The sequence below is a fragment of the Chrysoperla carnea genome, chromosome 2 (assembly GCF_905475395.1).
Source record: "Chrysoperla carnea chromosome 2, inChrCarn1.1, whole genome shotgun sequence".
NCBI classification, from domain to species: domain Eukaryota; kingdom Metazoa; phylum Arthropoda; class Insecta; order Neuroptera; family Chrysopidae; genus Chrysoperla; species Chrysoperla carnea.
Genome location: NC_058338.1, coordinates 10,257,334 through 10,279,186, shown reverse-complemented (window position 1 = coordinate 10,279,186; position 21,853 = coordinate 10,257,334). Strand labels below are relative to the sequence as shown.

General features: G+C 28.6%; 1 protein-coding gene across 2 annotated transcripts; it reads right to left on the bottom strand.

Annotated features, from left to right (window-relative positions):
• Positions 1-211: 211 nt before the first annotated feature.
• On the bottom strand, positions 212-20,191 carry LOC123291811 (nitrogen regulatory protein areA-like). Of its 2 annotated transcripts, XM_044872230.1 has the most exons (8): positions 19,743-20,191; positions 14,354-14,823; positions 12,915-13,900; positions 12,124-12,293; positions 10,957-11,082; positions 4,790-4,919; positions 665-821; positions 212-378 (listed from the first exon to the last, which is right to left on the bottom strand). In XM_044872230.1, exons 2-8 carry the CDS (start codon positions 14,806-14,808, stop codon positions 258-260), a joined length of 2,145 nt encoding a protein of 714 aa, XP_044728165.1. In that variant the 5' UTR covers positions 14,809-14,823; positions 19,743-20,191; the 3' UTR covers positions 212-257. The 2 variants fall into 2 exon arrangements, with proteins under 2 accessions (XP_044728165.1, XP_044728166.1); XM_044872231.1 differs by lacking the exon at positions 19,743-20,191 and having other exon boundaries at positions 14,354-14,839.
• Between the last annotated feature and the right edge of the window lie 1,662 nt (positions 20,192-21,853).

Genomic DNA, 21,853 nt, shown 5'->3' with positions numbered 1-21,853 from the left:
AAAAATTAGTTTTGAAATGTTAAAACAATGAAAATTGACAAAATTATAAACTAAAACTGAATTTCAATTTTAATTAATATTTAAAATAATTTTAATATTTACAAAAGAGTTTTACAATTTTTAAATGTAATATTTTTAAGTACGTATAAGTATATTTTTAAGTTTATTCTTAAAATTAAATTTAAAAAAAAATGTCAATAGATAAAATTTTAATTTACTGAAAGTTTCACAAAATAATATAGTTTTTCTTTGGTTTTTTAATTTGATCGTGGAGGTAAATCTCGTTCAGAATTTATTGCTGCGGTTGATGTAATTACGCTACTAGATGACATCATTTCCGTTGGGGGTCGACTTGTTACCGGCTCTAATGGTGGAACACTAAAAAAAAAACAATTTAATATAAAAAGTCAACCAGATGAAAAATTTATAGTGATTTCTCAAAAACCAATTCCACTTTTCTGCCCGTGCAGTGAGATTCTTCACCTGAAGTTTCATCTCTAACATTTGCCAGAAATTTTCGATTTAAAAATGCTCCATGGCTATCAGCTTTTAAAATTTTTTTGATACACTCTTGGACTTAATTTCAATCTTATTAATATAATAATATACCCTTATATATTCTATTCAACTAAAAGAAATGTTTTAATTAATTTCGATAACATACTTTGAAATGTGTCGATTTAGCATTGCACTAGTTGGTAACATAAGTTGTGGCTGACCAGAAGATGATAAATATTGTTCTGTATTAATTATTTGATGTGTTCCTGAATTTCCAGTTAAATCATCAGACTGTAGATGTGTTGGATACATTGGTGGTAAAACTGAAAATTTTAAAAATATAACATTAAAGTATCATTTAGAATAAGACATGGTCTAAGAGACGGTAATAATAAGTTATTAAGATAAGCTCGATCTTCAAGCGTCTGATAATCAAACCAGATATTTTTTATGAAATTTGATTTATAAAGACGCTTATTATAGTTTTTCTATCCAAAAGTTTTAATGGGTATTTTCAATTAAATTAATTTCAATTAATTAATAATACTATACCATTATTTTCGTTATTAAATTATCTTTCTTCTGATACAAAGTTTTTCTTAAGAAAATAAGATACAAAATGGGAATAGAGTGATTTGTAGAATGAATAGTAGTTTATTTTTATATCATGTATATATGTAAAATATATGAAGGTATATTAAATTTAGTATCAAGTTTATAAAAAGTTATAAGCTTAAAAGCAGTGATGTTATACGAAAAAAATTTGGGTATTCGTCTGTCTGTCCGTCTGTCTAAGTCAAAAACGATATCAAGCTGAAATTTATAGCGTGCTCAGGATGTAAAAAGCGAGGTTGAGTTCGTAAATGAGCAACATAGGGCAAGCTCTTGGTTCCGTTGGACCCATCTTGTAAACCATTAGAGATACAACAAAATTTTAAGTGTAAAAACTCTTTCTTATAGAAAAATAAACAAATTTTATTTCAAACTATTTTTTTTAAACGTCAGTGTTTACTCATGAGAGTGCAAAGTAAGGCAAAGCTTTTCTGTCCATTTTCTCCTAAACTATAAAAGATAGATTGTTGAAAATTTTCAGGTGGCTTCAATTAGTGGTCTTGTGAAACATTCTCAAAAAAATAAAAAAAATTCTAGAAATACTTTCGAAAATTTTTGACATTCATTTCAACTTTCTATACAGGGTATTTCAACAATTAATATTAGTTTATTAAATTAGTATTACTTGTTAATATTAGAAATAGATATTTTAAAATCAAATAAATAAGAATAAAGTTTTATGGTATTGATCGTTAAAGTTAAATAAATCATAAATGTATTTATAAAAAATGATGATTGATGTTATTTGAACGGATATAACTCTAAGCATATTATTACTTAGTTACAGATAGATACTTTTAGTACTACATATACCTATTATTATTTATTTATTTAAGGTGTGGTTTAATATTAAATAAAGTGTACCTTTTTATTTAGGTGATTGAATTCATACAGCCATCATTTATAATGCAAATAAATAAACACCTTGTATACATATATTATTATACTAGCTTTTTCTCGTGGCTTCGCTCGCGATAATGATTCACTTAGTGATAAGTTACGGTGAAAATTTGACCATAAGTTTTATGAAATTTCATCTGTCTAGTACAAGGATGGCATACCTTTATGTATGATCGTGTAATTTTTTTCCTAAAGAAATTTTTAATGAGACTATTGCCAAATAGCTTTGACTCTGTGATTATGGGGAAAATAGTAATAATACTATCCACTCAAAACTCTTTATTTACTATCAAAAATAACATTTTAAATAAAAAATACTTTTTTATAGAAAGGACTAGCATTTATTGTACTAAAAATTTATATGAGTCGTCACTCATGGATGACTATTTTTAAGAGCTAGAGGCACGCAACTAAAAATGTGTGTTATGTATGAGTAACACATAAAAATAATTTTTTACTTTTTAGTACAATAAAAGCTTGTCCTTTAAAAAAGTATTTTATTTAAATTTTTAATTTAAAACTAAAAATAGATATGTATATCAAATATGGTGGAAGCGATGTGCAAATCATGTTTACCATAAAAATGTATTGGCATTCAAACTAAAAGGGTATACAAAATTTTGCAATGTTTCAGTTTAATGTTCCAGTGTTGGTAATTCAAATTAAAGTGACATTAGTATGACCTCTGTTGTTGCATATTAGATGGCAAATAACTTATAAAAGAGCTGAACTGGTATGGAGTCATCTGAAAGGGTTAATAATTCGATCACTTGAGCTCGTTCGTAATATAATACTTCATAGTAAACTTTATGATCGGAGGCGTGCCCAAAATATTGTATCCCGTGCCATTACTTTACAAACCGAACTCTTAGGTAGTCTTGTGGATGCTTGTTCCTTTTTCGGAAGGTTTCAAAGTATATCTTCAAAAGTTGTTTTGTTATTTTGACCATTATTCTAACGTGAAAAAGTTTTAGGGTTTTTTTTCCTATTTTTGGGGAGTTATGATTTATATATTAAAATATATTATAGCCTATGTCCCATTCTAAAGCTAAAATACTGTAGATAACTTTCAAGTTTTATTTCCGCGATAAAAAGTACCCTATCTCCTTTTTTTCAATGTCCCATCAATCTCTAAACATGAAATCATCAAAATGGGTTCAGTGGTTTAGACGTGAGAACCAAACAAACAAACAGACTAACAGAGTTACTTTTACATTTATAATATTAGTTAGGATTAAATAGAGTACCTCAGTATTAAGTGTGTCTACGTGACTAAAAGTACTATGTTTAAAGTACAAGTGCTTTTTTTTATTAATGCTTAATAATAATTATATTATTGTTTGTTTTGTTCAATTTATAAAAAATGTTATAATTTACTTGTTAAAAAATAAATAAATTGTTTAGTTATTAGTCAAGCCTTTTACCTAGAAATTTCAGAGAAATTTACAATTACAGGGTGCCTCGAAAAAGTACAGATAAACGAGAATCAACATGTCTACATTGAATTTAGAAATTTAAGTATAAGGTATTTCGAGAATGAAAGCACAGATAGAGAATAATATTACCTGTGAGATTCTGAATTTTTGGTCGTACAAAAGCATGAAAAAAGTTTTTAAAAGGACTGTTTTTAGAAAAAAAGCACCACGTTGTTTTGTTTCGGAACTTTGGAAACTAATAGTAAGCTCTACTAAAAAAAATCAGTGAAAAAATTTCGTTAAATTCTATCGAAAAGTGGGTTTTACCATATTTTTAGCATTGAAAATGCAAATACCATGCTGGAAATACCTTAAATGAGAAGGGTTGTTTTAGATTTCTAAATTATTTTTCTTAGTTGCAGCCCATTTTTAGTTCAATAGAGTAAAAAAACAGGACAAAAAAAATTATGTTCAAAAGAAATCACCTTGTTTAAGGCTTTTATAAACTATAAAAAGCCATTATCTATTAATTACTTAAAAGTCATTTGCCCCTTCTCATTTATTGACAATATATCAAAGAAAAATATCTCATCTGAATGAATATTTTCCCAAATAAATCGTTCCTTAAAAAATTTCATTTTTGATATATTGGTTATCCTATCAATACCTTGAGAAAACCTAAAAAAATCTCAAGGTGATATGTCGCTTAAAAATTTAGTATAATCCTTAAAAGAATTGAGTTTAAAAAAAATCCATCTTTATCGATTATAAGTCGCGACATCAAACAATGGAAAAATTAAAATCAATATTTTTATTAGAATTTTGAATACCTATTATGTCAATAAAACACCTTGCGATCTAAATTTGAATAATCATTTTTTATTATTTCTTATCAATTTATTTTTTTTTCAATTATGATTATGATTAATAAATAGTAATATTAACAAGTGTCTTAACACTAATACTTTGGCCTCAACAAAAAAATATTTGATTATAGATATTTTGCGTATTTCAAAATTTTATTGATAATATAAAAATTTTGATCTTATAGTATAAAAGCTGGTCAACGTCAAGGAAAAGTTGATTTCATAAAGGATGAATTTTAGATATTTCTGCGATTTTTGTGTTGCAACTAATGAGCATTCCCGATAAAAGCTATTTGAGAAATTCTTGATTGTAAAATAAATTTAAGAAAATTTTTAATAAATTATGGTCCCATAAAAGTTTAAATTATTTTGAATGATTTTAGAAAAGAAAATATAATGTTATCGAATTAATTTCGTTGAATTTTAAGTTTAAAAAGTGGAAGAAAGCAAAGTTTAACATGGGACATTTATTTTTTATTAAAACTGAATGTATCTTACCAGGATTATGTCTAATTAAATTACCAGATGGTCCAGCTAACACTTGCATGCTTCCTAAGCTATTTGGATTCTTTGGCTTACGTTTCCTTGTTTGAATACCTTCTTTTTTCATACTTAATGGACGGTTAACCTAAAACACCACAAATCAGTATTAATTATAATATTTAGTAAAATTAGCAACAAATTGGAAAACAAGATATTTAAAATTTGAAATAAATAAGATATATCTAATGTATTCGGTCTCAGGCGCTAATCTAGAGTTTAGTTTGGGGGGGGGGGGCAGAGACACTGAAGTCTGTGCTACATTTGAAGTGCTAGAACCGTTGACTTTTTTTTTAAGTCTTCGTGAATCTACCTGTGGCTCTTCGTCGAATGGGAGCCTTTGACCAGAAATTTAAATACATCCTTAACTTCTCCTAATTTACCCCATTTTTGGCATTACAATGCATGTCGGGCTCAGCAACTAAAGTATAATTGTTGGTTATAATTTTTTTATTTAACAACCCAATATTGTTCCTAAAAGAATGAATATAACAGATACTTATCAATTTTTAGCTTACATGCAATCAAAAATTACCTATACGGTTCCATTGAATCGATCTAACATAGGCAAACGACCTAGCTAAGATGGAAAAGTATCTGCTGAAAAGGTTTGCTTAAATTCGAAACAAATTGTGCGGAAAAAAAACAGAAAATTTTATATTCATGCATCTCGTTTGAAAACTTTATTATCTCCCTTCTGAAACAGAAGAGTACGAAATCGTCCAATACAAAAAAAGTACTGAAGGAAGCGAAATTTTCTTTATTTGATTGTATACCATATTAAGAACATTCCCAAAAAAATGAGTATATGAAAATATTTGAGACTTAGAATACAAATTTTGAGAGTGGATTCTGTTAAGTTCGGAAAGTTAGAGGAAAATTAAGAGTACAGTTTTTCGTTTTATACCATAGCTTTTGAAATATTGATTCCTAAAGATTTAGAGAAATTCACTTTTAGAAGAAATAATACACAAATGCTATTCATTTCATCACTTTAAATATAATTTATGGAAAAACGAGTGCCGCTTGTAATAATTTTCTTTATAGGCAAATATTTTCATGCTCTTAACTTATGAATATTAGTTTTCCAAATTAATTTAAAGAAAATTAACCTTGTTATATAATAAAGCATACCTTTAAAAACACTTCAATATAGGTTTTATATGTTAAAAACGCAAAATTTAACAGCTCAAATTGAAAAATTTAACTCCTTAAGGTGTATTAAAAAATTAACCTGCTTATAAAAGGCATTAATGAAAATGTATATATATGATTTAAAGATAATTCAGGAAAACGCGATGTGTTGGTAACGTTTTTAAGAACACTTTTTCTCGTAGGTGGTAGATTTTATTTTAAAATGTTAAACATTTAAATAGGTGATTGACTTTTTGAATTTATAATATACCTAAAACTAGTGGTCTATCAGTTTTGAACACAAAAATAAAGTGTAATTATAAAATTTTTTTGTAAATATGTATTTTGATCATTTTTAAATTTATCGAAATTACATAATAGATTGTAATTAAAATTATTTTGTTAAATAAAAAGTCAGCTATCTTTATTATTAAAATGATGATTAGATGTATGCATGTGATGGGTCATAAAATTAAAATTTCATGGTTTTTATAATCAAATCGTAACAAATAAAATAATAAATATTATAAGTGATATCTTAACGCAATGAAAGATTAAAAAAAATATCTATATCAGTACAGATACAGAGATACAATATATAAACTAAAAATATCATTTAGCTATCAGCTATCTATACGTATGTAAAGGGAATTCCCTGATATGAAATCTTTTAGGTTATCTGACAGGTTATATTTATTAAATTAATTATCATAATCATTACAATTTTATTTTTTAATTATTATTATTTATATCTTTTGTTTGCTAATTAAATATTATTTTGTTCCTTCCGATCATTTTCAAAATTAATACAATTTTCTTATCTCTCGAATTAAATTTTATTTCATTTTCACTAAAGTAAATTTAAGTGTTTTTTTCTGTTTCATCAGCAAATAAAAAAGTAACGCTTATGCGATGACTTTTGTGTCTGTCTATACTTGTCTGGTACATTCTGTTAACTCCTAATCTATAAGATCAAAAAAGATATACGAAGGGTATTACTCGAGCCAAGGCGAAACAAGATTAGATCAGTGTTTGTCTTGGTATCGAACTGAAAATTTAAGTCTCAAATTGATTTTGAAAATCGGTCAATACATTATATCGTCTTATATTGTCTTGTCTTGGACTTGGCTCACTTTGAATTTTTCAAGAATGAAATCGAAATAGTATACAAAATTATGTTTTTTAATATTTGAATTGAACAGCTTTTCTATTCGCACCGTGTGTGAGTTTTATTGGAGGCGTTTCCGTGGTAACGATACACTACTTGAATTATAGAATTGTATGGATGCATATATAATTGTATGGATTGCATTTATGACTTACAGTGAAAATTTAATATTATTGTCTCACAAATTTAAATAAATAATTATGATAATTTATATTTGAAAAATAATATTTGTGCATATTGATTTCTTATTTTCACAATTTTTAATGCATTAAGTTTAATTAATTAGTGTTTTTCAATAATTTTACTATGACATTTTTTATAACATGAACATGTAAAGAATTGCAAATAAGTCATAACAGCCTCTTTTAACGCCAAAATTTTTCACTGGAAGCGCTGGCATCGATTTTATTGTCCCTACCATGACTACGCACACAACGAATATATATGATTTATAGAGTCTTGTACATATTATTTTATGAGAAAAAAAGTTACATTTTAAATAAAAAAAAATTCAATAAAATTCAAAATAAATATACTTTTTTCAATATTTGTATTTACGTCTGTGTAATTGTAGGTAAGTCTCATTCTAAATAATATCGAATAAATGTAAGAAATGAAGAAACAAACTTTAAGTAAGTATGTAAATATATCTGAATAAAATATTTAAGTAAATATAATTCTTGTATTTTTATTTATTTTTGTTAATATTTTAGTATTGTAAAGTGATTTTTAGTTAAAGAATGTTTTTATAAAGTCTTATCAAATCAATATATTAAACATATAATTTATTATTTATGATTGCATAAACCTATACAGGTAAAGTATACCAATATAGGTATAATAATAGTACATATTATATTTATCGTTTAACTACTTCAAATATCAATATAATAATTTGATAAAATCAATATTTATTATTTAATTGACATATCAATTTTATTTTCCGCTTATTTTTTATATTTATGTTTCCAAGTCAATTTTTATTACAAATTCGTAGATCATGCGATTTTTTATAATTTTAAGGTTTTGCAATCATTTACTGCAATACCTTTTCAGTTGATTTTGAAGGTACAGAAATTGTCACTATTTATTTTAACGAGCTTTCGAGCGAATTATATATCCTTTAAATGAAAATAACGCTTAGAAGTATTGATATTAATGCTACAAACGCAATTTTGGTCCATCTGTCTGTCATCTCGATAACTTAAAAATAGCAAGTAAAAACAAACAATTGACTGAGTTACATGTTGAAATACCATGCATAGTCAGTGTTGATTTCTTTACCACATTACACATACAAAAATGTGACACATACATAACTGATAATCAAGTATAGTACATATTATAAAATTTCCGCCTAATTGGCGCCCTCACGGGTAAACAGTGATGTTTACGAAAAAATGTTTCAAACAAAAGTTGTCTAATTTTTGATAAGAAACATTTTTTACATGTAAACTTTTGTTCTATCTCTAACGGTTTACAAGATGGGCCCTACGGACCCAAGACCCAATTGACCTATGATGCTCATTTACGAACTTGACCTCACTTTTTACGTCCTGAGTACGCTGTAAAAATTTCATCTTGATATCTTTTTTTGTTTTGAGTTATCCTGCCCACAGACGGACGGACGGACGGACAACCGGAAATGGACTAATTAGGTGATTTTATGAACACCTATGACAAATTTTTTTTTCCTAGCATCATTATTTTTAAGCGTTACAAACTTGGGACTAAACTTAATATACTATGTATATTTCATATATACATGGTATAAATATTAAATGCAATAAATGGTGGAAACGCAGATAAATCAAACATTATATTAACTTTACGATATACTTATGTACTTATTTGCGCTTCCACCATATTTCTCTAAAATTGTGAATCTAGGTATTTGAATAATATTGAGGTATTATTTAACATTTTTGTGAATAGATTATTATTTATGTCGGAGGCGAAGGGGTTGCCTTGCAGGTGGGTTTAACGGACTCGGCGGGTGAATTAGGTATAGTATAGATTTAATGAATTGGAGCTGCAGGTTATTTAAGATTAATAATCGCTGATCAATAGTAATAATTAAATAAATTGTAGGTAAACGAAGTTCATTGGGTCATCTAGCAGAGTATATAAAATTAAATGTGCGTTTTTTATGGCATAGAATATACATAATACCAAGATACATGCAAAACATAAACTTATTTCAAAATGATTACTCATATTTATAATCTATAAGATAAGATAACACTTACTATAACAGTTTAAGTATAAAGCCATCGTATTTCTTTGAAATCATTTATATAATAAAATTTGTTGCTTGCATGCAGCTTTAGGTGGCACCCGATAAGTATTTCTACAACGAAACTGACTATAACCTGATGGACATGCTCTTACTATTTTAAGCGTTAAAATACCGTTAAAGCATTAAAATACCGTTGCAAACAAAAATTGATTTTTTGAGACGAAAAATTAGAATCTGCTTAAAAAAAATAAGTAGTTCTTAAGTAAAAATAAGTAGCTACAAAAAAATAAGTAACAGTTAAAAAGCAAATTGGACCATCATTTGAGCTAAATGATCTAAACAATCCCGAAAACCGGGAACACTTTTTGCGCTCCCCCCGAAAATAAGAAGGACCGTAAATTATGGTTTTTTTATATTCCAATCCGTTAAATTGGCTGGAACTTTTAAAAAATCACTTTGTATGTAGTATTTATTATACTAGATGTGTTAGTTAAGTCTTATGAATTTAGCTGCGTAACTTAAGAGTGTTAACTTAAGAGGAAAACTTTTATGGTCACCAGAAGCGAATCGGATAATATACAATAAATGTTTCACAACGATATTTTTTGTCAATTATAAAATTTTTGAATGAAATTGGTTTTTTTTAGGTAACCGATCCTCCGACTGTTAACTTATTTGTGTACTCATTTATAACATTTAGTTTACAACCATAGATCATGTAATTATGCAATATGAATGTTCACTTATTATATTTTTATTATATTAAAATATTTTTCACCTTTTTATTTTATTTTTAATTTGTTTAAATAAATATTTAATAAAGTAAATTATTATATATATGCGATGACTTAAATAATATAAGTACAACTGGTCAAGTGCGAGTTTAACTCGCATGGAAAGGGTTCCGCCATGAATCATCTCATAGGTCTTGTGAATCTAAACTAAATAAGTTTGTGTTGGTAAAAAAGTATGTATCCTACTAGGCTACACTCCAATTGAATAGAAAATTTTTTTGTATGATGTGTCTTTTTGAATTCTGTCTTTGGTATTTTGATATTCGAAAATTTAATTTATTTTTTGAATATTTGTTACATATTTGTATTTTTTAATATAGTTGTACGACAAATTTTCCGTTTCTCGTAGTTTTAAGGACTAAGGATTTAATTTGTCATGTTTGAGTAAGACCCCATATTATATATTATTCCCAAAATTTTAACTAAGTAATTTCGAAATGTGACAGGGAGATGTATGTCTTTAATTAGGTATGTCACACCATATACTTGGGATAAGTTTTTTTTAACTTATACTATACATCCGTGACTGGGTAATCAAACTCCACATATCCCTTTATTAATAAATATTACAGTTTTAGTAATAAATATTTTTCAATTTTACTAATAAATAATCTATTTTCTTACAGTAATAAAACTAAACTTTGCTCGAAAGGTACTTTCATATTTCTAAAAGTTGTAAATGTAAAGAATTTTACGATATGAAAAATCAATAAGTGGTACAAATTAAATGAAGGTACAATATAACCAACTCTAGTCTATATTAATTGTAAGAATCAAAATAATTACTTACACCATGTAATTTGAAGTATAATCCGCATGCATTACAAACTGGTTCACCGCCATTATTTCGACGCCATAAAGTTGTATTTGTTGTGTTACAATTCGCACATGAAACGCCCGTTCTTCGATTGCCTTGCTGAAAAATTCACAAAAATACTTAGAAACGTAGCGAAATGAATTTACCAAAATGAATTTTTTTTTTTTTTTGTGAAATATAAATAAATAAAATAATCTATGGTCCAAGCTCCCGTATCAGTAAAAATTACAGTATGATTAAAATGATATATGCTTGAAATTTCGAAGATTAAATAAAAAAATTAACCCACGCCACGCGACGAGTTAAAAATATTACTTCTATGAAAATGTACAGATTTTTTTAAATAAACGTTTGAATTTCAGCAAAATAAATATTTCTACCCTCAATTATTATCGAAATCGGTGTAGAATTGTATTATTTTATCTTTTCCAAAACCCAAAGTAGGGATACTGATTCGAATTCCATTTTTTTAAAAACTAGTCGTTCTCTTTTTTATTTTTTGATGTGCTTTTTTTCATTTATATTTGGACGTAATTTTTAAAACTGAAATTGCAACACTTCCCTTTTAAATTTTGTGATGTGAACAGTGATCGAAAATGTACTAAGCCTCCGTTGTTTTGTTCAACAACTTTAAGTTATTTCAAAAAGGTGAATAATAAGTGAATGTAAAAGCTTATTACATTATCATAATTTAAGAAAAAACTAATATTCAAAATAATTTTTGATTCTTGAATACAGACAGCGATATTAATGTGGATTAGCATTTGTTTTTTGGAACAGATTTGTTCATAAAAATTTTTAGTAGTTTCTGATAATTTTAAGTAAATAATTACGCATTTGAATGACATGACGTAATAATTACTAATCTATTTTTTCATGTCAATTGTAACACACCTTTTTTAAAGGACCTTACATGGGAATTCCATTTAATTTCGTTCCATTTTTCTAGAATTATTTCGGTACTATTGACTTTTAATCATTGGTTTTGTAACAACGTATGTTTGTCATTATGTCGAACTCCACCCACGTCGCTTGACGTATTTTATGACTAATTTGCATTTTCATTAAAAACAATGTCAATAATAAAAATAAATAAAACTAAATATTTGGTTTCGTTAAAAAATAAACTGTAACACTTACCGCTGGTGGTTTTTTATTTGTTCGAACTGGTGGTCGATTCACACCATTAATTTTATTATATAGACCACATGCATTACATAAGTAATGACCAGTACCATCACGTCGCCATAATGGTGTAATACTGGCACCACAATTGACACATTCTTTTACCACAATATCACCTAACGCACCTGAATAAGTTGCCAAAAAATAAATAGTTAAACATACGTTTGAAATTAATTGATATTATTAGGGCTCAAAGATTTACGATGCTGTTCAAAAATTCACTTGATCAAATTTTTTTTTTCAAAAGTAACTTCAAAGTCTTGAAGGGGAAAAATTATTATTTCTTTATCAATTTCCATGACCCCCCCCCATTTTAAAGCTTATCGTGCTGACTTATGATGGAAACTAGACGTTTTAAAATGTAAGCTTTAGGAAAAATACTAGAGAAAAAATTTTAAGTTTTAGACTCACGATCTAAAAATGTGTCACTTAGGAAAAATCAGGATAAATAATACGAAGATTTAATTTTGTCCATTATGTGATTTGTATATAATATCTGTAATAAAATTGCCTATAAATAAAAAGAAAGTAAATAACTATTGCTATATTGTATTACTTATAAATTATTTCTTTAGCTTGTGCTTAGCCACGGCTACCGAACTGCGAAATTCGGTAATGTAGTAAATTAATTTGACAATTATCGCTCAATCAACGCACCCCCCCCTCCAAGACAGTAATCAAGACAATAAACTAGCAGACTAATCTTAAAGGCAACTTAAAAATAAAGGAAAAAAATTATTTCTTACTTGTTTCAAAATGTGAGTCATCCGGTGCCCACGCAATTGATCCGCCATTGGGATTCACTGAATATGTCGAATAGCTTAATGCTACCGAACCATCACTTTGTATTCCAATTGGCGTACTGGAACTATTTGGATATGAATATTCCAACGAAGTAGGCGAACCATTCGACCAATACTGTGCTTCAGCAGTAATTTTCGCATTAGCTGCACTCGTTGGCACATATTGATACGATCCATTATTTTGATTATATAGCGTCAATGTTTGTTGAGTAGGTGATCCTGGATTTTGAGTTTCAAATAAGGGACCCCCTTGTCCATGGTAATTATTTGAACTGTACATGGATTTTGGTACCACTGAAGAGGTTAATGTGGGATCACTTTTGTATAGCACTGAATTCGGTGGACTATTATCGTCATTATTTCGGGGGAAAAGGATGTGAGCTGTATAGGATGCAGGTAAAGTTTGGTATTGACTACCACCAGGACTTTCACTGTACACATGGTTATAAACCGTTGTTTGAGGTGTTTGCGATTGTTGTTGATTTGCCATAGATGAAACTGAATCTAAATTTGTGTATACCGTTGATTTTGTATCTACTTCCGTTTCATATTTAATACTTGCAACATTTTCGTAATGATTTAATCCCTCCGAAGATGTGGGTACGTTTGGAGTACTTGTCACAACAATATGTTGTGAATACTCTACTGATGGTGTAGAGGAATGTTGTTGATGATAATCTTGAGGTTCACCATTGTTTGGTGGTGTATTTCGCGATGTGTAACGATTACTGGGAACAATTCTAGCGATATGTGATTGTTGTTGGATGTATCGCTCGGATGTTGAGTCATTTGGTTCAGTGAAACGTATTATCTGTCCATTTGGAGTTGATACACGTAAGGGATCGTTATTATTCGATGGCTGATATTCGTGTTGTTCGTTGACTATTTCCACATTGGCTACGGATATGAGTGTAGACGATTCTTGGTATCTGTAAGAGGTTCAAAATATCTCATATTTCTAGAAAATTTCTAATAGACAACACCGGTATATTACATGGTCGCTGATAAAAGTGTATTTGGGAATTCTTATGCGCCCTTATTTTGCTTGATCTAATTACTTATGCCTCCTCTACGAAAGCACCCGTAAATAAAACACCTCTTTTTCACGGGATTCCAGATATAAATTATTGAAAACTTCAAATTACTCGTTTGGAACAAAACTAAAAAAGGTAAAATTGGTTTGTCCATTAGGGTACCTATATTGGGGTAAGCTCATTTTCCAGTAACAGTATAAAATCTCTGTAAATCTTCGTAAACACGCCCCACAAAAGTATTTTATTCTAGTTAAATAAGATAATCTAGAAGGCTGTATTAAATTCGTACCCGACGCGAGGTGAAGGAAAGAAAAATTTTTTGGAATAATAAATTTCAATATAATTTACCGATTTGAATCAACGTTTTGTAAATATCTTGCATGTTCTTGTTCTTTCGCTGACTGTTGTTCGTCATAGGTAACAATATGCCTCGCTTCTCGATGATGCGATGAGGGTGCAGGTGTACTATATCTAGTGGGTTGTCCAATTTCTTTGTTATTGTTATTATTGTTCGATTCTTGATCATTTGTATTTTCTTCACAATTTGATTTTGGTGAACTACTTTGACTGTGGCCTGGATACTCTGTTTCTTGGATATGTCCTGTAGTAGTTATCGTTCGTATATGACGATTTGTTTGTGTGATAACTGATTGTGATGTTGGCGACGTCGTTGTACCCCGTTGTTTCATTAAATCTAAGGTGTGGTTATTTTCATCATTTGTACTTAAGTTTTCTGTTGTTTCATTTTTTATTTCTAGTTTTTCTGTAATTTTTTCTGATGAATTTTCACTTTCCATTGTCATTACCAATTATATTTTCTAGAAAAAAATAAATAAAAACATATTTGTATTTTTCAAAAGATGGCAAAATATTTTCGATTTAACAATTTTATTTATTTTCGAATTATGAATTTTTCATATTTTTTCAAGCTACCTACAGTTTTTAAAATAAATTTTTTCCAAGTTCTGAAGAAAATTGTGAGAATTTCTCTCAACACGAAAGGTAAAAGCAAAAAAATATTAACTTCGACAATTTTCGAGCCTGCTCGTGTACTTTTCTTCTTTTAATATAAATCACACTCAGTAAATTACAAAATTTGTGATAGAAATATGATTATATTAAGTAAATTAAATTAAATTATTTAGATTATTTCTTTGCTCCAATATTTTCAGTCCCAAACATCATTCAATAATCACTTAATCAAACTATTTTTAATTAGCTTATGATTTGAAAAGTTAAAGAATATTTAAGTTGCGGAATATTTGATACATGCGCAGAACGCGTGTGCAAATTTCTCATGAAGCAACTAAAGATTACCGAACAGTTAACGCCAGTACTGATGAGTTAATATTTTACGAGGGTGCGCTTTAATGGATTAACACACAGTACAGTACGTATTTTTATTTGAACGAATAGAATCAAGCGAAAAAGTTCATATAGATGCCGGAAAACGAAACCAGGTCCTCTAGATACCCAGTCTAACAACAAATTCCATCACTCCGGTTCTATGTTATTGACTCAAATTATATACAAGCTCTTCGTGTCTTTATTCCATTTCTATGTTTGTGAATTTAGCACAGACAATTACTGATCGAGATATTAAATCTACTTCGATACAATTTTTTATTTTTAAAAGTTGAATATTCAAAATAAGCGATTTACTTTGAAACCAATCAAGCAAAAATTTCAATACTTGATAATCAAGGACCTATCTAATTGAAAAAGAAATTTCAAAATTTCATATGCTCATTCCAAATTCATTGGTTGGGCAAATTATATTTGTATTTGATATCCAATCTTCATGAAGGACTGCATCAACATAAATTTTAGACTAATAAATCACTTACTCTAAAATTGTTTATGTAAATATTAATAATTCTATGCAGATATCCGTTAATAGTTTGAATTCCAAAAGACATTTCGTCTCTTAAAGAAAGTATTCTAACCGTCTTATTGAAGTAAAAAAAAATGGAAGGAAGTGTTTTGTTTGAGAGTAAATATTTTTTTTTTAAATTTCAATACTAAATAATCGTGTTTAAAAATATTCTGTTGTTTTAGTTAGGTTTGACGGTCAGGCCGGCACACGACTATTTGTCATTAAGTCAATATTAAAATATAAAATTACTTATAGGTGCCTATAATACCTATAAAAGTTATTATATGTATAGATATATATTTTTATCAATTCTAACAGATGGAAAATTTATTATAAAAAAAAATATTTGAAATTATTAAAAATCTAGTTTACAAACATCTGTCATCTGTCAATTAGCTAGCAATTCCAAAACTAAATGTTTTTATTCAAAAAATTTTTTAAAATTGTATACATAAAAATATTTAATCAACACGGAAGCTGTATGATAAAAAACTCTTGATACCCGTCCAATTAACTGGGCATAAAAGTAAAAAACCACCGCTTTATAGCCTCCATTCTTGATCTTACTTATTCTCCTTCCATAATACTCGAAGGATTTGGTTTACAAAGCTAAAAAGTATTTGCACAATTTTTAATTTTTTAAAGTGTAAAATAGTCATAATTCATTGAGTATATCAGAAAAGAAGGCCATGAATCAAATCTTTGATTTATGGTTTAAAATGATTATCATAGAGGTTGCAGTAAAATATCAGAATAAATTTTCTTTATTAATTATAGCTCATGTGTTATTCTGATGTATGAGCTATATTGCTGTACAGTTTCATTCAAATCTATTTTCTAGTTTTTGCGTGAAAGCGTAACAAACAAACAAACATCCTTACTTTCACATTTATAATATATAGGGATATTCTTCTCCACAGGTATATGTATCTACTCAATGATACTTTATTCCTCAAACCGACAAACCAACAAGATCCCGCCATGTTGCTTTTTTTTTGTTTAATAAAAATAAACTATACAAATATATCTAATTAATCTCCGCCATTAATTAACATATCATGTTCGAAATAATTTTCGTTGAAAGTGTTAAATCGAGTCCTACTAACTACACTTTTTTCATGTTTCCATATCGTAAGGCTTAATATTACGGGGCACAAATTTTTGAGCAGAAAAGTTATTAGAAACATTTAATTCTTCTTTGAAAGAGCAATAAATGGTACCAATTAAAATTGAACTACAAATGGCATAGGTTATATGGTTATATGCCACAGACAGAAAGACAAAATTATAAAGGTTCAGTTTTACTACCTTTGATGACGGGATCCTAAAAAAGGCTGGTACTAATTTAGTATTTGTAGTAATCTGATTGGATCGGTTTGTTCGATCCGAATAGATTGTTTATTAACAAACAGAAACATTTGCGCCACTAACTCATGCGTTACTAATGATATTTGACACCTAAGAAACACATTTCTTGAGGTTTTAGCAAAATGTGAGCGTTTTCTTTCATTTTATGTTCTTAGCTTATTTTTGCAGCATCTTTTACTGTACTGCATGGAGATAATTCTAATAACTGTACGAACAGAAAGCTACCGCAGCAGCTGTGGTTACTTCGATGTCGGCTATAGTAATGAGATACTTGTGAAGTTAGATGATATTGTGGTTACTTCGTGGTACGAAGTGTTTCACTTTCGCCTAACTTTGGTGAGTAGGTATACTCGGTGAAGAAACTCTGCGAATATGCAGGGTCGTTTGTTTCAAATCGTATGGTACCTATGAGGTAATTTTTTTTTTGAATTATTGTAGGTGTACTTCAAATAAAAAAGACAACACAGGATATAAATAATAAGTACATACGAACCGGACGGATATGTTGAATAAAAAAATGACGCGTTTGACACTGACTTAAAAAACCAACATGTTAATTTTAGTATATTGGAATTGTAGCGGATTTTATTTATTGATGTTAAAAGAATGTCACACCCATTATTTCATTCATAAACTTCTTCGTATCTTTATTCAAAATTTTCTATTCATTTATAGTTCTAACACTTAATTTTAACTGTATCTTAAAAATAAGACATATATTAGATTCACCATAAAGGAAAAATAAAGATAAATTAGCACGGCTTTTATTTTCCTTCGAATCTGGTCGCTATATTATCAAATACCGATATTTTGCACTCTAAAATTGAATATTACCTATGCAAACTTTTTGTATCAAAGTTTCATTTTTTCTTAATAAATTCTTGCGACCAAGATAAATAATTTTTATTTCGTGATTATTAGATTTTGCAATTAATTCTTCCTCAATGATGTTTACTACGGAATATGGAACAAAAACAGCTAAACGTGCAGATTTAGTGAAATCTGTGCTTTCATCAAGACATAGCGATATAAAAGGAACGGAGTTAAAGTCAATTTTTTGTTGATCTGTTACATTTCCTGACAGTTTCAAGATTCTTGCTTTTATTATATTTTTAGAAAGAGGAGTATCTTTGATGCGCTGAAGTTGAAGCTGATGTTCAGTTGGATCTATCAAAATATTTTAGCATCAGATCCTGGATCTCAATTTGATAGATTTACGGGATCTGAGTCTCATATAATACATACCCCGAGTCTCAATTTGACGAGATCCTGACAATTTTTAAATAAAATTTGTTTTAAAACCTCGATGAGATCAGACTTTCAACAAAAATTAAGTAGAAATCTAAGTCTTCGTGTATGTAATTTACATATCAAAACGGTAAAATAGCTGAAATATGTTCCCACAATTCTGTAAACTCGACTAAATACGAGGTGCCGAGGTAAAGATAAGTGGTATTCCCTGCTCTTTCGTCGGTATAGTTGATGCAACAGATATACATGGTCACTCAGCATATTGGATATTGAATGTTCCCTTTTTTTTACATAAAACATTATCCTGATATATAACCCCAGGAAAAAACTCTTCAAGGAAAGGATATCTTATTATTTTTGAGAAAATAAGATGATAATATATCTCCCAGGCAAGAAAAAACTTCATTAGTTTAGTTTCATTTATGTTCTTAATGCTGTGGTAAAAGAATCACATTACATTTTTGAGTAGATGATCTTCGTGGGACACGACAGAAAATAATTTTACATCTTAATTGTCGTTAAGGACTAACTAAAAATAGGAAAAAATAACAATGATATGCTAGACCGAGGAAAACCGCGGGTTTTTTGATAAATACATACTTGAAACTTCGTGAGTATAATGGCTCCCTTTTGACGAGTCTACCAATTGACGTGTCTATTAACCTTTACTCTACTCTTTTTTCGAAAAGGTGAATTTTGAGTTATCGTTCTGAAAAAACGCAGTAGAAAATTGGTCGGAAACTATGACCACTTGATAACATTAATAATTATTAAATTTGTCCGACAAAAATACTGCACCTAAGAGCTTGTATATCACCTCGAGTATTTTTGCTTTTCAATACATACATAGTTCACTTTTGCTGAATTGTTTAGTAATTATGAATGTTATCAAGTGGTCATAGTGTCCGACAAATTCCCTGCTGCGCGCTTTTACAAAAATGAGCCTCTTGGAAAAAAAATCGAAGAGGAAAATTTGATAGACTCGTCAAATCGAAGCCACTCACGAAAAAATCGTGGTGTGCCACGGACTATGCAAATAAATTAGATGGTAATACATTTTCCATGAGATTTTAGATGAACCGTCGAATATTCCTTCGTTTTTACTGACTATCTGACCATTGAAATTCAAATCGAATCGAATCGGCCTTGTATACAATGATGATACATTTTCATAAAAAGGACGCGACGCTTCTTTAACATATCACAACTTAAATATACAAAATATAATAATATTTAACATACCTGATAAAAAATCATAAACACCGTCTGATAAAGTTATAGTTTCAAACAAAAAAAATATATATATTTATTATTAAAATCAACACATAACACACATTTAGAGGGTAATAAAGATTAATAAATTTATCTGTTTCAAAAAAAAAAAGTAATCAGGAATCAACAACAAAACATTTTATTAATTCCCTTCATCACATAAACACTAAATTTTTAGATTAGGAAAAAAACCAGTCACCTCACAAACTCTAATCGTACGCGAGATATGCGAAAACTCTCAAAGTGTATAATCAGTGCAACAGATAGTTTAGGAACAAAACTCTGAAGTGATTAATGTGGTTGATAACTTGATGAGCGCGATAGAACAGAATGAGACTGGGTGGTGAATTGTGTGACTTGTGAGGTGATAATAATAGGATTGTGATGAGTGCCCGGATCGCGCTTTGACTAAAGTATGTAACTTTATTGTGGTAAGTGATATATTGTATTCATATTCAAACTCATATAGATGCGTTATCAGTTTGTAGGTATGAAGTATGTGTTTTTTTTGTGTGTGTGTTATTATTAAAGGTGTCAAATCTGTGTCTACAACGTTTTATAAAAATGATATAGGTAGTACCTATACCTTACCTATAATAATTTTATTTGATTGGTTGAAAATCATCAATATTGTACAATGGTTTTGATACTATCTGTGATTGGTTTGCCTTCAAGCTATTTATTATGATATTTATTTATTTATTGAAAATTATGATTATTGGAGTAACTACTAACTTTAATTCATTACTTAACTAATTTTTCCCGTAACTTCTCTCAAACAAAAGTTTAATTTCGATCGATAAGTTTTAGTTTTTATATATCGATAAGTTTTAATTTTAGAAAAAAGATTATCAACAAAACTTCTATGTAGGCTTCGATATTCTTTGTAGACGATATTTTCTACCAATCTATTAGTTGATGAAAAAACTTGGTCATTTTTGAAATTTCAAAATTGATGAAATTCATATGACTAACATCTCGACAAACCTGGAAAATACCTCGTTTTCTTCCTTGAAGGGAACACGTGTTTCTATACACTGAGATGGAAGTTAAAAAATGATATCTAGAGAATTTCAGGTTTTTCATTCCATCACCCCCATCCACCCCAACTTTTTGGTGGATAGCTCTATTCATTTCTGTAATATCACTCATCATCACTTAACAAAAATACTATAGTACAGTAGAATCTCGATAAGTTAAAGTCCAAGGGAAACACAAAATATTTTAAGTTATAGAGGTTTTAAGTTATCAAGTGTCTATGTTAGGTAAAGGTTAATATAGAGGTATGTACATGTTTCTATGTACCCTAGTTAATATAGAGGTATGTACATGTTTCTATATAGTTACTGAGGGCCTATACAGAGATTATTTATTTAAGTTATAGAGGTTGCGTATTTTAAGTTATAGAGGTTTTGGGCTCTGATGGGAAGGGAACATAGTATTTTTTGAAGTAACAGAGGTTTTTATGTTACCGAGGTTTAAGTTATCGAGATTCTACTGTATATGCCTTTACCATACCAGTATTGTAGTATTGTAGTAAACGAAATGCATTTCTTACCTTGAAATTATCATCTAACGGGCTTAGATAAACTAATTTTTGGCTCCATTAAAGATACCCTTTAATGAATAGTTTGTTTACGGTTATTACCCTTAAATTAATGCCTGAATTTGCATATATTCATATGATGAATTAACATTGATAAACGAAACTCAGTTTTTTGGCTATTTTAAGGACTGTAAGTCCCAAACGAATTGATCTAAAGGTTTCCGCTAATTCTACTTTTGAACTGGATTACAATATCGTCCTTTATCTAAAGTTCAATTTTAACCAAAAGCGATTTCCAGTGTTAATTATTCTTTGATTGAGAGTAAAATAATGGCTTGATAAAAGGTATTAATTATTATTTAGAAATTATTAAAAAAATTGAATTAATTAATTAAAAGCATTCAACGATACAATGATTTGAATTTCATACATTCTTAGAAATTTGTTTCTAGATATTTTCAGCTTTTAAAGCCATTCTTACTAACACATTTGCAAATTTAAAAATGTATACTTAAAATTTTAACAACGTGAGTCA